General features: G+C 41.8%; 1 protein-coding gene across 1 annotated transcript in view; it reads right to left on the bottom strand.

Moving 5' to 3' along the window:
* Positions 1 to 2,313: 2,313 nt before the first annotated feature.
* The window catches only part of LOC129342511 (pyroglutamylated RF-amide peptide receptor-like), a 30,718-nt gene continuing 18,220 nt past the window's right edge, over positions 2,314 to 14,811 (bottom strand). Inside the window, exons 4-6 of the mRNA XM_054998322.1 lie at positions 10,796 to 11,031; positions 9,012 to 9,109; positions 2,314 to 2,603 (exon numbers count right to left, since the gene is read on the bottom strand). Of these exons, the coding sequence (XP_054854297.1) occupies positions 2,314 to 2,603; positions 9,012 to 9,109; positions 10,796 to 11,031 (624 nt within the window). The remainder of the gene's footprint in view (positions 2,604 to 9,011; positions 9,110 to 10,795; positions 11,032 to 14,811) is intronic.

Consider the following 14,811-nt stretch of genomic DNA (forward strand, 5'->3'; position numbering starts at 1 on the left):
AAACGTCAGGAATAGACTTTAGTCAAAAAAAGTTATACTCTTACCTGATTCTTAATTAAAATAGAGCCGATCTAACGCATTTGCCACCAGTTGAATCTACAGTGTGATCAAACGTGTGCTCTACTGGACCTCTTGCAGCATCAGAGGAGATGCTATGATCATGCGCTTGAGTCACATATGGCTGTACCCACCCCAGCATTCTCTGTAATGGTGCAAAGAATTCTGGGTCACAGGATCTCAAATCTTTCCTCTAAAAATATAGACAATAGCAATCACATGTTTGGGAGAAACAAATAAATTGTTCATGTTATAGTTGCAGTTGGGACAACTCTGAGTAAAGATGATGGAGAATGGTTTGGTATGTCCAGGAATGCCTCTGGTTCTGGCCATAACCAACAAAGCAGGTAAGAGAAGACAGTGCAGCAGACTAGTTTGTCAAGCACGCAATAGTAACAACAGCGGAATAATGGGTTGTATGAGTTGTCCATTTGTCCCCATGTTCGTGCCAAGGTTTCTAGAGGACAATGAGATGTGCAACACCTGATACTACTTTTCTGTACTCCCATTTACCAGAAAATTAGGGCTGTATCCCTCCCACAGCAGCCTTTCCAATCAATGGTTCAAAGTTTCAAAAAACAGCTTGCAAAGGAAATCAGCCAGCTTGATGACAGATACATTTAGACTATAAGAGAGGGGTGACAGCTGTGGCCAATGAGGGAGGTAGGGCCTCCTGTAGGACCATAGTTCCTTTTAGTTCAAGGTAGAGAAGGCTAGGACCAGGAGCTACTTTTAAAGCAGGTTGGTTCTCCATAGCAGGCTGGGGGGCACCTAAGAGCTAACAGGCATGGTCTGTCTAGTTATACCAAGGTTCTCCCAACCTTGGTTACTACGGTGATTCATCAGATAAGGGCTAAGAGATGACCACATTGGAAACTGCACCTGTGCTTTGCACTTTCCAGAGCTGATGGCTCCTATGCTGTGGTTGCACACATGCAGCAACCCATCTTGAGGTCTCATAGCAGATATGGGATACATCTGCACTCCCACTAAATGGCAGAAATACATCTTTCAGAAATGTCAGTACCGATTCTCAGATATTTTCAATTTAGATGTTCCTGGGTAGAGTTAAGCCTTAAGCAGTAGTGATGAGTTTTCACTGAGTTTTGGCAATTGTTTAGGGATTGTTTGAAAGGGAGGGGGAGTGTCCTCACTCTTTAATTGCCATTAAACACTGGTTGGCTAGGGTCACTCATGCGGCTGGTGCAGGAAGCACTACCCACACTTTAAACTTGCTTCATTTCCCCCCGCATTGATACCAGCATATAGCCAAATCTTACTGGCTATGTAGCACTATGATGTCGTCGTGTGGTCCATGATTGGCTGGAAACATACCGTAAAAGGAAAGTTATTCTGGAAAAACAATAGAGAGAAATAACTGCAGGGAACAGTTGACCAAATTGGTCTTAATGCATTGCTTCCAGGATGAGAATGAAAGAATGAACAGACTTTATGGAATGAGTGAAGCTGACTGCATCTCTTGAGGAAGAGGACAAAACAAAGTTCAAGCCGGTACTTTGTTGAGCTGCATGGCTTTCACCATTTGATTTGTGCTATTGACTTGCCTTTGAAGGTGTCTTTCTGAACTCTTCCAACAGCTTATCAAGATCATTTGAAAAGAAAAAAGAACATATTACAATGATATATGGACTATAATGAGTTTACCTACTTGTAATAATCGGATTGAAGCTGTGGAACTGGAGCAAATTTAACTAGGAAACAGAGTAGTGAATGCAATGTTTTGTATTGTGTTGTTACACTGAAAATGGATAGAATGAAATGTTTATTTCGGTTATAACCATTAGTATACTGTGAATTTTGCACCTAGCACTTTCAGTAAACACTATAAAGTAGGTTACATTGTTATTTGTCACCAGTCTTATTGTGGTGGGATTTGTCTTTTTGCAGTAGATTTACCTCGATACTCCTCTATTTTTTGTCACTTGAAAAAGCAAACAAACATTTGGCATCACTGCCAGTTTTTGGATAAACCAGGGCTTTTTCTTGATGGTACATGCCAGTATGTGGACAAGCACCTCTTTTGGGTGGTGGGCTTTGGTCCCCCAAGGTGGCAAACATCATGAGTACTGGCACCTCTTTTTTTTTAATTAGGAAAAAAGCACTAGCAATAAACACATTTCAGTTTAGCACTTGGTTTTTATGTAAACTGTCCATTAAGCAGCATGGCCTTGTAGACACTTCCTATCAGGTAAGTCAGAGTAGGTTGACTTTTGCTTAGGGCACCTGATTGCACAGTCATAGTTCCAGATTCTCTGCACTCAGCTGGCGTTGAACATGTCGGCCCTCCTTCCTGTGAGTGCATTTTGATGGTCCCACTTGGAGTCTCTCTAAGTGCTGGCTATCCTGTTTGTCAGCTGGATCATGGCTTCTGGAGTTGCAAAAGAGAACGGCCATGAAGTTTTTCTTGAAGTTCTCATTCATAAAAGTGTAGACTACAGGATTGTTGAAGGAGTTGGAAAACCCAACTGCTTGGACAGTGGCAAAAATAATCTTTATGGTGATGTCATTGTATTCTTCAAGTTTATCTGTGGAGATTGAAAAAGATGAAAAGAGTCCAGTAGCACCTTTAAGACTAACCAACTTTACTGTAGCATAAGCTTTCGAGAATCACAGTTGTCTTCATCAGATGCAAAAAGATGAGAGTTTGTTTATTAGTCATGCATTTTTGCAGATCATTTATTTTCTGGAAAATAATTAAATGGGTTTTTATTCCCAGGTATTATACTTTGGGTTGGTTGGTGTATCCATCTAGGAGATCTATTCTCCTTTTATATCTGCTTTTACCCAGATATTACACTAGTGGCCATTTGCAGCTTTGGGCAAACATGGGGCAATTTTGTTTAAATAAGCAGAGGCCAAGGCTACATGCTTCTTATGAAAATTGCTTGTGGAGGTAACCCTAATCTCTAGTTTTATTGTTATTTTACTTATACCAGCCCCCGAGATTCTCCTAATCTTTTAGCAGGCTAATAGAGACAGGAATCATGGTGCTCCATTTTATCTTGCCCCCCCCCAACATTTTCTTAAACACATGCAATTTGCAATAAAATCCTCATTTCAGATTTATAAAATGCATTATTTGCATTATCAGTGTTCATTATCCACATGAAATAGAATAATCACTTAAATAAATGTATGGTGGGGCAAAGAAAAAAACCCTGCACATTAGTCTTTGCTAGGTAACTGTTTAACATACTAATCGGGAGCTATTGGTGACTCAGAGACGGAGCTGGCCTTCTGAATATTGCAGGTAAGTACTAGTATGGCAGTATTAGGAGACGGTCTCGTCACCCGGAGCACTGGTGCCCTGAGTAGGCTGGGTGGAAAGCAACTCTCCACCTTTCCTGCCCCCTAGAAACAACACCAACCTGCTCAGATGGTTCAACAACAATCCTTTATTTGGACACCAATACAGGTTCGCAAGAAGTAGTTAACATCACCATCCTGGTACATGGCCTAAAAACTAAACTCTGTGTTCAGCCACCCCTGCGTGCACTGGTCAGCTGCTTTTTTGGCTTGCCCTATCAAGCATGCCAGGCCTAACAGCTGGGGGCCCCACTCCTCATTCTCCCTGCTTTCCTGTAGTTTGGGATTTGCCCTGTTGTGGCTTCCCTTAGCCAGCCTTGGCGTTCCTGATGGGAGGCAGCCCACACCTGGGCCTCTTGTGTCATTGCCGGCTGCTCTCTGTCACCCTCAGGCTGCTGTATGTTTGTTTCCCTGCAGTATTAGTCCCACTGGTGCCTACTTCCAGCACAATGATACATGTGAACTTATTTTATTCAGAGTCAGAGCACTGGTCTGTTAAGGCCAATATTGTCTACTCTCCGACTGAGCGGCTCAGGTCAAGGTCTTTCACGTTACCTGATCCATTAAATGGAGATGTCAGAGATTGAACTTGGACCTTCTGCAGTCAAAGCTACCAGTGGCAGTCCCTCCCATGTTCAAGCCAGCAAGGAACCTGCTAATATCTCATTAAAGCAATGGCATTTTTTAACTAATTAGACATTCTAGAAACAGCACTTTGTGTTATCTGCAGCATGTGGGGACTATTCAAAGGTAGTAGAATGGTGATTGCAGTACCTACAGGATGAATGGAAACATTAATTGTCCAAGAAACTTTGGCTCACAGCTGTAATCTGAATGCATATAAATGTGCGGGGGGAAGGGGGTGTTCCAAGATGCTAACAGTACAGCTAGGACAATTCCAGTGAGCGTAATCTTGCAATATAATAAAAGTGCATGGACGCAATTTGCTCTGCAGGTGTTCTGCAATGAAGGAATGGAAAAATAATAATTTGTATGGCGTGAATTACTAGTTGTGCCTGTAATATTGAACAACCAGGATTGTTGCTTGCATTGATCACTGTGCTCACAACCCTCTAATTATCAAATTATATGATGTCTTCACTGGGGCAGGAATGGTCTTAGCAGGTCTGGAGCCCTGGACAAAAATCTAAGATGGGGCCCCAGAATTATTGCACCCTCCTGCCATGCCTACCCCGTCACAAGGGTCTAAGCAAGGGGCAGACCTTACCCCATGTGAGGAGAGTGGGAGCTGCTGCCGCTACCAGAAGCTGGCTGCCCAAGACTTGGATGGGGGTATTCATGTGCCCACCACTTCTTGGTCTGCTGCCAGAACCCCAGATGGAGTTGGCAGTGGCTGCCGCTGCTGCTGAGCCAACTGTGCCCCTGTCGGGAATGGGGTCATTGGAGGACCCCAAAATGCCCCGGCTGACCATTGCTTCAGCCCACCTCTGCACTGAGCTGAAGTAGACCTGCCTCATTCCTAGCATGATCCTATATTTGGCTGCTTTTACATCTCAATGATGCATACAGAAAACAAGGAGGTAGTCAGAGCTGATTCCTGCCTGTATTTAGCCTTCAGTCATAAAATCTATCCTGCCAAATGGTTTAAAATTAACAAAGCTCTAAAAGACTAATTTATAAAACAGCTAAATCATGAAACAGACTGGTGGGGGAAAGGGTCTTGTGAACAGCAAACAACAGCTGTATTTTGCGGATGAAGATCACAAAATGGTTATATAATTTCCCAGCGCTTATTAATGTGGTCTCAGAACAGGTCATCTGAACTGACTAAGAATAATTTCTGTGACTTTCAGTGCAATTCTAGACAATTACACCCTATTGAGGCTGTTTTCACACTGCTTACCGGCCATGGAACATTGCGCCAAGCTCCTGGAACAACAGTGTCTTCCTGGTGCAATTTCGTGCAAGAACTTGCGCGAAATCGTACCAGGAAGAAGCTGTCATTTCTGGAGCTTGGTACGATGTTCCACAGCCAGTAATCAGTGTGAAAACGGCCTCATTCTATCAACTTCACTTCTCTTAGAAGGGTATAATTTTACTTAGGATTCTACTGTTTGTTTTTAAAAAGTATAATGGCCTGGGAAAATTCAGCAAACATAATTTTAAGGAGGGAGGGAGCACTTCTTAGGTGCACATTTGAGTATAGTGGTTTGCTAGGACCATGTGGAAAAACCCAGGTCAGCTTGACTGACCCATTCAGAGGTTGCACAGTTCTTCTTGAAAGTATACAAGGGCACTGTAGTCTATGAAAGAATACTGTTTAGTTGATAGCAATGCCAATGCCTTTAATTCATGGCTGATTCTGCACACATTGGATAATGCACTTTCAATGCACTTTATCAATCGTTTGAGGTGGATTTTTTGTTCCGCACACAACAAAATCCGTTCAAAATGATCTATAAAGAGGATTGGAAGTGCATTATCCAACATGTGCAGAATCACTCCATGTTTGCCTAGATACCCTTGAGTGACTTTTGTTAGTAATGAACAGCTTCCATCATGATACAGTTGAAGGCTGCCACTGCCAGACTCATACCTTCCAGCGAGATATATTGTTTGAAAGATACAGCTGCTGGCAGTGGTTTTTCAATATATTCTGTATTTTTCTGGAACAGCAGGTTGCTGACATCATTGATGAATACAAGCTGGATGAATATGACTTGGAAGTATGATAATACAGGCTGAGATAACGTCCTATGTATAACTTTTTTTGACGACCCTTAATCTTTTTCATTGTTTGAGATACTAGGATTGAATGATATATATTGAGGCATGATCTCAGCTTAATTAATTAATGTTTGTTCTGCTTTTGTATGGCTTGTGGACTGCAATAAAGATTGATTGATTGAATGACTAATGTTGATAAGTTCACACAAATTCTATTGCTTTACACAACATTTCTTCTGGTCAGATCATCTCTTCATAAGAGTCTCAAGGCAATCAAGGTTCTCATTAAATCAACCCCCTTGATGCTGATTTCATAAAGCTGATTATTGGTATCTGAAGCTGGTAATTGCACAAAGATGAATAGTGATTTCTCCTTCAGGTACCAATTAGGCACCTTTTCATAGACAGTACAGAACATAAATAGAAAGCAGCAATGTGTCTTCAAACAACGCCTGCCATCACAGTTTATCAACTGAAAGAATGCAGTGCGAAGCCGATAGACCAGTCTTCATGCAAGTTTCTTTTTTGCCATTATTAATAACTGTGCTGTTTACATGATAGCTACCATGCCAAGAACAAAGCAAAATTTGTTTCACCTCCTATTCCAAAGGCAAAGGGTGGCATACCATGAAGTCATTCTTTTCACCTGATTGCTCAAACTGAAGAGGTCTAATCAGATGACTGACAAATCTGGCTCATTTTTTTCCAAGTAGGTGGCTTGATGAACTCTTGCCAAACACTCTCTCTGCTAATGTCTGCACAGACTTGTGATACAGTACATCCCAGAAGTCTGTCCACAAGTGCTTGTCCATTTATGAATGTGAGGGCTGAATGACAGCTTCGGTGATGCCTTCCTGCAAGAGGCAGGACCGTACAGCTTCGTCACACATAAAAAGGCTACTAGTGCAATCTACGGAGAAGCGTGGAAAGGAAGACAAATAGTACTGCAGACCTTTCTGACTGACTGGTATCTTGGGCAGCATCTTTGACTACAGCACATTTGGGGGAAACGGAGAAGCCATCTTCAGATGCCTGTTGTAGCTTGTTCCAGATTGCACAAAGACCTATTTGCTTCAGCATCACTGTCTCAATATGTTTTAATTCTGGTAGAAAAGGTTTTATTTGGTGATTCGTTTTCTTAACAAAAGAAGCTGTGCAACCTCTAGACATTCATATCAAGCTGGTCTTCTGCAAGTTCCTGCGGCAAATATGTGCCGAAATTCATGCAGTTACATGGATTATGTCAGTGATGACTGAATTAATATCACCCTTATTCTTATTTTCTGTGTTGAATCATTTCTGTGGGGCTGAACATATAAAGAACTCTTCAGAAAGCTGTTCTGCACATGCTATGAAGTGGTGTTTAGCATGCTTTAGTACGCTATGTTTCCTGTTATTTTTTTCTGCACTGGAGAAGAACACTTCCTCAGAGATCTGCTTTGTCAGAGAGAGCAGAACATTTTGGCCAGAAATTGATATATATCCAGAGAATCAAAGCCCACTCCCTGGGATTGTCAGAATGCAACCCTCTGTGGCCACTTAGCCATGCTCCTTGCATTCCTTGGAGTGCCAAATATTTCCCTGTAAAACATTGCTGCTTGCCTTTATGTACGTGCGCACACATGCCAATAGTTGTTTCTGACCACTCTGAAGGTTAGAATTTTAGTTGTTCATAAACCTGGAGCAGCTTCTCCTATCTGTCTGACATTTAGCAGGGAGGATCTCTTGGATGTACAATCCCTGAGCATTTCATTGCAATTGGACAGCAAATTGGCATAAGCAACTACATGTTACATTTTCCTTGGGTATATCTCTGGATCATTGTCATGAGAATTCTGGACTTTGGATGGAGGCTAGGCCCAAACATTACATGGAACCAGTCTAAGGCCTGAAAAGCATCTTCCTAAAGCCCCCTGTTGATGCCAACGGTAGTCATAAAAGCGCTCTTGTTGTTGGGGATATCACTTTATATTACGTTGCATTACATTGTAGTGAAACTGTATTGATGCATGCTTACTTGTGTGACTTTATCTTTTCTCTTAGCATTGTGCTATTTAAGGGCGGACAACCCTGGTACCAGGGCCCTGTCTTGCCACTTTGTATCTCTTTTCTTGTTTCTAAAATAAACTTTCAGTCTTGGTTAAGATCTTCTCTGTACAAAGGTGCCTTTCTGCATCAGAGAACTCAGGTTAGCACTCAGGAGAGCAAGGCTAGCACGCATCCATACAAGCCTTTGGTAAGGGGCTCCCCAAGACAAAGAACCGAAGTGGCAAAGGGGATCCAGAGGGAGGGGGTCGCCTCAAAATTCCCGCCACAATCATGTTCTGGGAATTCTGTGCTTCTCAGGTATGTGCTTCCTTCCCAGGCTTAGGTGTCTCCCACCATGCCATTTTCCTGACCTGAAATATTCCAGGAAACCCTTGTTTGCTCTGTTGGGGAGACTGGTATGTAGAATTATCAATACACACGCAGCTCCCAATGGAGCACTGCAGTCTCACACTTGGGTATGTGCACCTGGAAACCATGGAGGTTCCAGAACCAGTCCATAACCTGGCCCAGCAACATACCTAAGGGAAAATGTAATGCTTAGTGAGATCCAAAGTCATTACAGCCACAGCCACAGCCCGCCCACCCACCCCCAAACACAGCATTACCTTAAATTGCATATACAAATGAGACACTTTCTCCTAGCTGCCTGAAAATTGGCAGGGAGGGGAACAATATCTGAGAAATTCATCCAGCTAGAAGTAAAACAGACTGATGATGTTTCCGGAAAATGAAAATGAATGTTTGCAATTACAAAGGAAACAACTGAACAAAATGCAAATGGAAAAACAAATTCAATTTATATCCTGTCCTTACTGACTAGATCAAGATCTGTTTCTAGCTCTAGTCCTGACAGATTTCAAGTATGTTTGGTCTACTCTGTACCTACTTACTGTATTCTAGCAACATGTGGACAACATGGAAAGGTGCCCAACAAGCAGAGAAGAACAACACAACGATGACCAACATTGCCACTGCTCGTTTCTTCTTCCTGGGGAAGGCACAAAGAGAGAGGAGATAAGAGAGAGGTCATTCTGAGATAGTTGAGTGGGAAAGCTCAGGCACCTCCCTAGGAACACGTAGCCTCATCTAAGAGCCCTAAGCCAAAGGTAGAAGCAGGCTGGTATCTGCCTCCCAGTCTGTGTGGGCTCAACCAGTTGCCATCCACCCTTTTTCTTGCCATAGATGTTAGTATAATCAGTCTTGGTACACTTAGGCCATTTCCATGTGTCCTTAAAGGGACGGCCCACTCACTGAACACTGGTGGCTTTTCTTCACTCCACATGTCTCCAATTTCAAACCGGTAGCAGGCTGTTTGGCTTCCATTTTTTCGGCGCCTTTTTGGGGATACAGGAAAATGTGGGAAATTGTGTTCTCAGAAAAGGCGCCGAAAAAACAGAAACCAAACAGCCTGCTACCGGTTTGAAATTGGAGACGTGTGGTGAAGGAGAAAAGCTGCCAGCATTTGCTGAGTGGGCTGTCCCTTTAAGGCTGTGCCTAAAAAGGCATGAGAGGAGGAAGACCAATCTTCATTTTCTTCCAGCCTTCCAATCCCAGCCCTGCAATTAGATATGCATATAATTTACCACCTTGTAATACACATTACTAAGTACCTGGGGACATTCAAGTACAAGATTTTATATGCACTTTTCATATGCAGGCTGTGTCTTGCTTGGCATATGTGCATGTTGCCTTTATGGGAGCTTCCTTTGTGTAATTGCATCTGCAAGTGAGTCTGGAGGGCAGAGCACCGATTCAGCTCTGTTTTCGCTTTGCGAATAAGTACTGTAGGCTCCTTTGACTTGCTGATTTGTATTTATTTAAGGTGTGAGAAAGTGTCAAGATTGGCTTTTCAATGAACGGATGTGGGAGAAGGGGGAAACTGGGATTTTAGCAGTTTTAAACAGAATTTCCTTGTCAAAGATAACATACAGGGGTAGCAAAGAAAGGCATAGCCAGAGCTATTTCTTTGCAGAAATGTAATGCAACAGTTTGCATCAATTTCAAACAGCATTGTTATCAGAAGGAAAAATGGAAAACACCGGTGCCTCACAATAAATGGTATACTTTTAGCAGTCAAGGAGGAACTGATATCAAATGTGTGAATGTACTCACATGGAGCGAACGGAAATGTGACTATGTGAGCAAGTGCATGAGAAGTAGGAGAGGGAAGGAACACGTGAAATGATGTTCACTTGAGCATCCCTAGGCACTTAGCAAAGTGTATTTGCACCCTGAGTTGCCACAGTATTTGATTACTACTAGCTTGCGTATTCTGATAGAGTTCAATCTGTTCCTCTCAGATAAGGAAAGTTGGAGCAAAAGGTCACTCAGGAGTAACCAATCACTCTCCACCTCTCCTCCAGAGCTGCTTGTAATCACTCACTTCCTTAGTCTTCTCTTTAAAGCTACCACACAGCAGTGCCTCTCTTTCATGTGAAAGGGAAGGAGGTACACATGTATGCAGGCACCTTTGCTCTGCATAGGAAAACTGCAGCACCAGCATCTTTGGTCTCTATAGCCTCCAATTGGTAGAGGTAGGTCTTCCATAGTCTCAAGAAGACTTGCTTTCCCAGCTCTACAACTTTCTACATGTACAGCATGTGGTTTGCTGAGTTCCCTTGTTTCATGCATATCCATTTTTGCCTGAACACAGAGTTTTAAGCCAGTTCATTACCTTGTTATTTTAGCCATTTCATGGCGGCTGACAGTGCTCAGCACTGAGGAGTCACCAATCTTCTTCTTGATCCATAACTCATACACTATCCTGGTGTAGAGGAACAGTATGACCATCAGGGGGACCAGGAACAAAGCCACCAAGATGAAAATTGCATATGCACGACGTAACTGGAGACTGTGCCAGGACTCCAGACAGCAGATGTGGTGAAGGTTATAAAGAAAGTCATATTTCACCTAACGGTGAGAAAGAATCTTTATTATTTTTTAAAAAATGTTTAATACTGTCAAAGACCAGACAGGTAACAACATACTATCTAATTGAAACATATAGTCAAGGTAAGAATCTTTATTCAGACATGCAGGACATGTTGTCACTTCACACTGTTGCTTGCTGAACTCTCCCTAGCCATTGCTTTTTTGAGGCTGGAGCGGTTATTCCAGTCTCCTCTTGCCCCTTGGTGGTCTAAGTATCATGAAGCAGGACAACAATGAAGTTCTTGACCAGGACTTACCCAGAAAAAGGGGTAGTAGCAGCAAAGAAGAGGTTGATTTGCTGAATAAGCAGAATTGGGGCAGAATGCTGAATAAGCGATTAAAACCTCAAAGAAAGGGTATGTTATTTTCTCTGGATTTTCCACCATGGTCATAACATATTAAAGATTAACATGTCTCAAGTGCAAGGCATTTTTTCTGGTGGTACTGAGTACTGGCACCTTTTGGGTGGGATCTCCCAAGTTCTGAGGGGGTGGGGAGATAGAAATCTGTGCAACCGTACAGATGAGTATGGCATCTTTTAAAAAACTAACAAACAAACAAAAACAGTGCTTGAGTGAGATTCCAGGTAGCGATGGCCAGCCAGTGGTGAGAAACAGGAGAACTGTGCGCATCAGGGACATTTTGGCACATGCAGATTGAGAAATTGATAGGCAACCTATAAATCTAGTAGGGCACTTTAGATGTTGTAGGTATACCAAGTTGTGTGCAAGGTGTGCAAATTAAAACTTTTTTACATCCTGTTAGTAAGAGAGCCTTTAGATTAAGACATTTTCCCAACTATAATGTTACTTGGGTTGTTTATATAGTAATGCATCCATGCAATTTGTTATATGTATTCAAGACCATGTAATCTCTTCAAAGCAAGTTTAGAAATAGGACTTTGGAAGCACCACTTTTTAGAAAAGCATCACAAATCCACTTTTTAGAAAAGCACCACAAACCTATATACATTTATTTCTTTGCTATTGAAAAGCATTATGTATAATTCTACATTTCTTCTAATATAACTACACAGCTGTTACAGCAAGAAGCATTCTGCATTCATACTTCAGTCTCATTGTGTTACCAGAATTGGTCTCCTTGCAACAAAAGAATGTGTGTGTGTATGGGGGGGGAATTAGCAAGCACGGAAGACAGCTAGGCGAGAGGCCGGTAACTGCAGGAATCTGTTCACCAATTTTTACGGCGTCCCTTCCGTTATAACAAATGAGGCTGGTGCTTAGAGTCAAACAACATTTTTTATTAAAGAAAAAGACTTCATGCGCACAGAATTGTGGGGTAAAAATAGTCACACACACAGAGTCCTAGGAAGCTTAGCCAGAAGTTGGAAATAGAGGGAGGGAATATCTACCTATCTGAAGAGTAGTCCAGTCCACAGGGAAAGAGAGTAGCTTCAAACTCGGCCAGGAGAGCAAGAGGTTTGGGGCAAACCTCAAGGGAACAGTGCTTTGGATCCTGCAAGCATTTTAAATCCAGAGGCCTGGTAATTTTTAATATCCCAAGCAGCTGTGTCAAAATAGCTATTAAAGATGGCAGAGGCCAGGCTGAATGCTTACAATTGCAGCCTAAAGGACTGAACAACCATATGGATGTGTCTCCAGTCTCCACGCATATAAAGTGACTCCTGGTTGGTTCTCTGTCTTTTTAAATAATAAAACACTAGCTGTTATTTAATGAGCATGCTCTGCTTTGGGGTCACTGCTGCTTTTCATTGTGGCTTTGATTTAACCAGGGTAAGGAGCCAGTGTGGCTTCTCCCTGTTACCAGATTGCAAGTGCAGATTTTGACAGTAAGTTTAAATTTTTAGATGACAGCAGAGTTTGAAAAATATTTTAATGCTGGGTAGCTGATATATGTTTTATTTACAGCCTCTTTCAGTTTTGGTTTGAATAGAATAGAGTATGAAGTTATCCAGTCTTCATTTAAGGGTTTTTTTGTTTTTGTACTTTGTTTTGTTTTGTTTTAAGGCTGTAGTCTTTGGTTGTTTTTGTAGAACTAGGCTTGCTGATTTATTTGTTCTTATCAGACCAGGCAGTTTACATGACACCAGTGTGACTTGCAGCTTGAACATAGACTTCTATAATAATCTTTTTGTTGATGAAAAACTATTTCAAATAGCAGAAGGGCATTTCAAAGCTGAGTACTGCTAGTATTTGGTATATGGGTGTGTATATGACCGGCACTAGTATAATGATTGATTGTTGCCAGTAATATTTATTATAGAATTTTGTATTGTATTTTGCATTGTGTATTTTTCTAACCGAATTCTCACCTGTATTATATGCTCTGTGAGAACTTCTGCATGAACTAAGATGCAATTTATCACAATACACCAAATGTTATTGTTGCAACCTTTAGTACTTTTGAACTTTGTTTTATCTGTCTTCATAGATGTTTGTCTTTTTACTTTTCCAGAATGAAAACTGCTCCTTGTACTCAATAGGCAGATGTGTGTGTATAGATAAGGTTATGAAGAAAAAAAATCTGTAAACAGCAGAGTCAAAGGGCTGTGAAATGTAGGAAATACAGGGTAACATGCATGTCAAATTCAAATATAATCAAGAAAAGTGCAGCGGCTATTCACAATAGCAATAACTAGCAATCACCCTGGTTCTGGTTAAGTTAAACACATGTAATTACTGAGGGATCCCAAATCTCCATGAAGTTAGTATCAGATTTGTTGCTGAAATTCTAAGCCAGCCGTTTCATTCTAGTGAAGAATGGTGACTTTTAGATCCTGGGGAACTGAAATGGTCCCCCAACTGGTTTCTGAGTGCTGCTGTTTTTATATCACATCTGTGTTGGTATATTCTTTTGTCCAAGGGGTGACCCTCTCATCCTATGTAAAGAGCAGAAGGGCATTGTTGCCTCATGATGACCTGGGTCAAATCCACATTCACCCATTACCCGCATGTTTATCGGATATCTTCCGTTTGCCTCCAATCCGCGATTTTTTCCTCTTCGTTCACATTCCTGCTTCCAATCCGTCTTTCTCTTGTGTCCCTCCGGTCACACGGCCGCTTGAAAACCGCTTTTTTGGGCGGGACCTTTTTTTCCCGCCCATTTTTTAAAAAAATTTTTAGCGCACTTTTCCGTTATTTCGATCTTGCCTTATAAAGAAACATCATTGAAGATAATGATGCCTCTCTTTCCCCCACTGACAGCACTGATGGCTCTCTCCCGTTTCTTTTTTGGAAATTTGGAAGCATGTGGGAAGCTTTTGTGGGCATTTCCTATGCAGGACAGTTCAGTGCCTGAATTTTACTGAAGTTTCACTTCCTTGGAGTGTCATTATTTCGATATTTCGTAATTTCGATATTACAGTAATATAAAATAAAAAAATAAAAAACAGTTAAAAAGGAAGTTCCGCGAGTCCGTTCTGAGGATGGATTCACCCCAAAATGATTTTTCAAACTACCAGATATGATTCAAAAACAGCATAATCAATAAATCCAATGCTATGAAGTCAAAAACAGTCTTTTGCAGACTACGGAGCACTTGCAAGTTGAATCAGCCAATAGGAACTCTCGGAACGGCCGGAGAGACAGGAAGGGAGGTGGTTTTTAAAAAAACCACGTAAATTGTGCATTGGCCCGTTCATGGCCACTGTGAAACTCCCGTTGAAAACCTGTGACCACATATTCGGGAGAAATGCGAATGAAATGCGTCTGTTTAATGAGGTAATGTGACTGGCACTCGGGATTGCGTGGGGAATGCGGGGAACATGCGACTTAGAAT

The sequence above is a fragment of the Eublepharis macularius genome, chromosome 14 (assembly GCF_028583425.1).
Source record: "Eublepharis macularius isolate TG4126 chromosome 14, MPM_Emac_v1.0, whole genome shotgun sequence".
Lineage (NCBI taxonomy): Eukaryota > Metazoa > Chordata > Lepidosauria > Squamata > Eublepharidae > Eublepharis > Eublepharis macularius.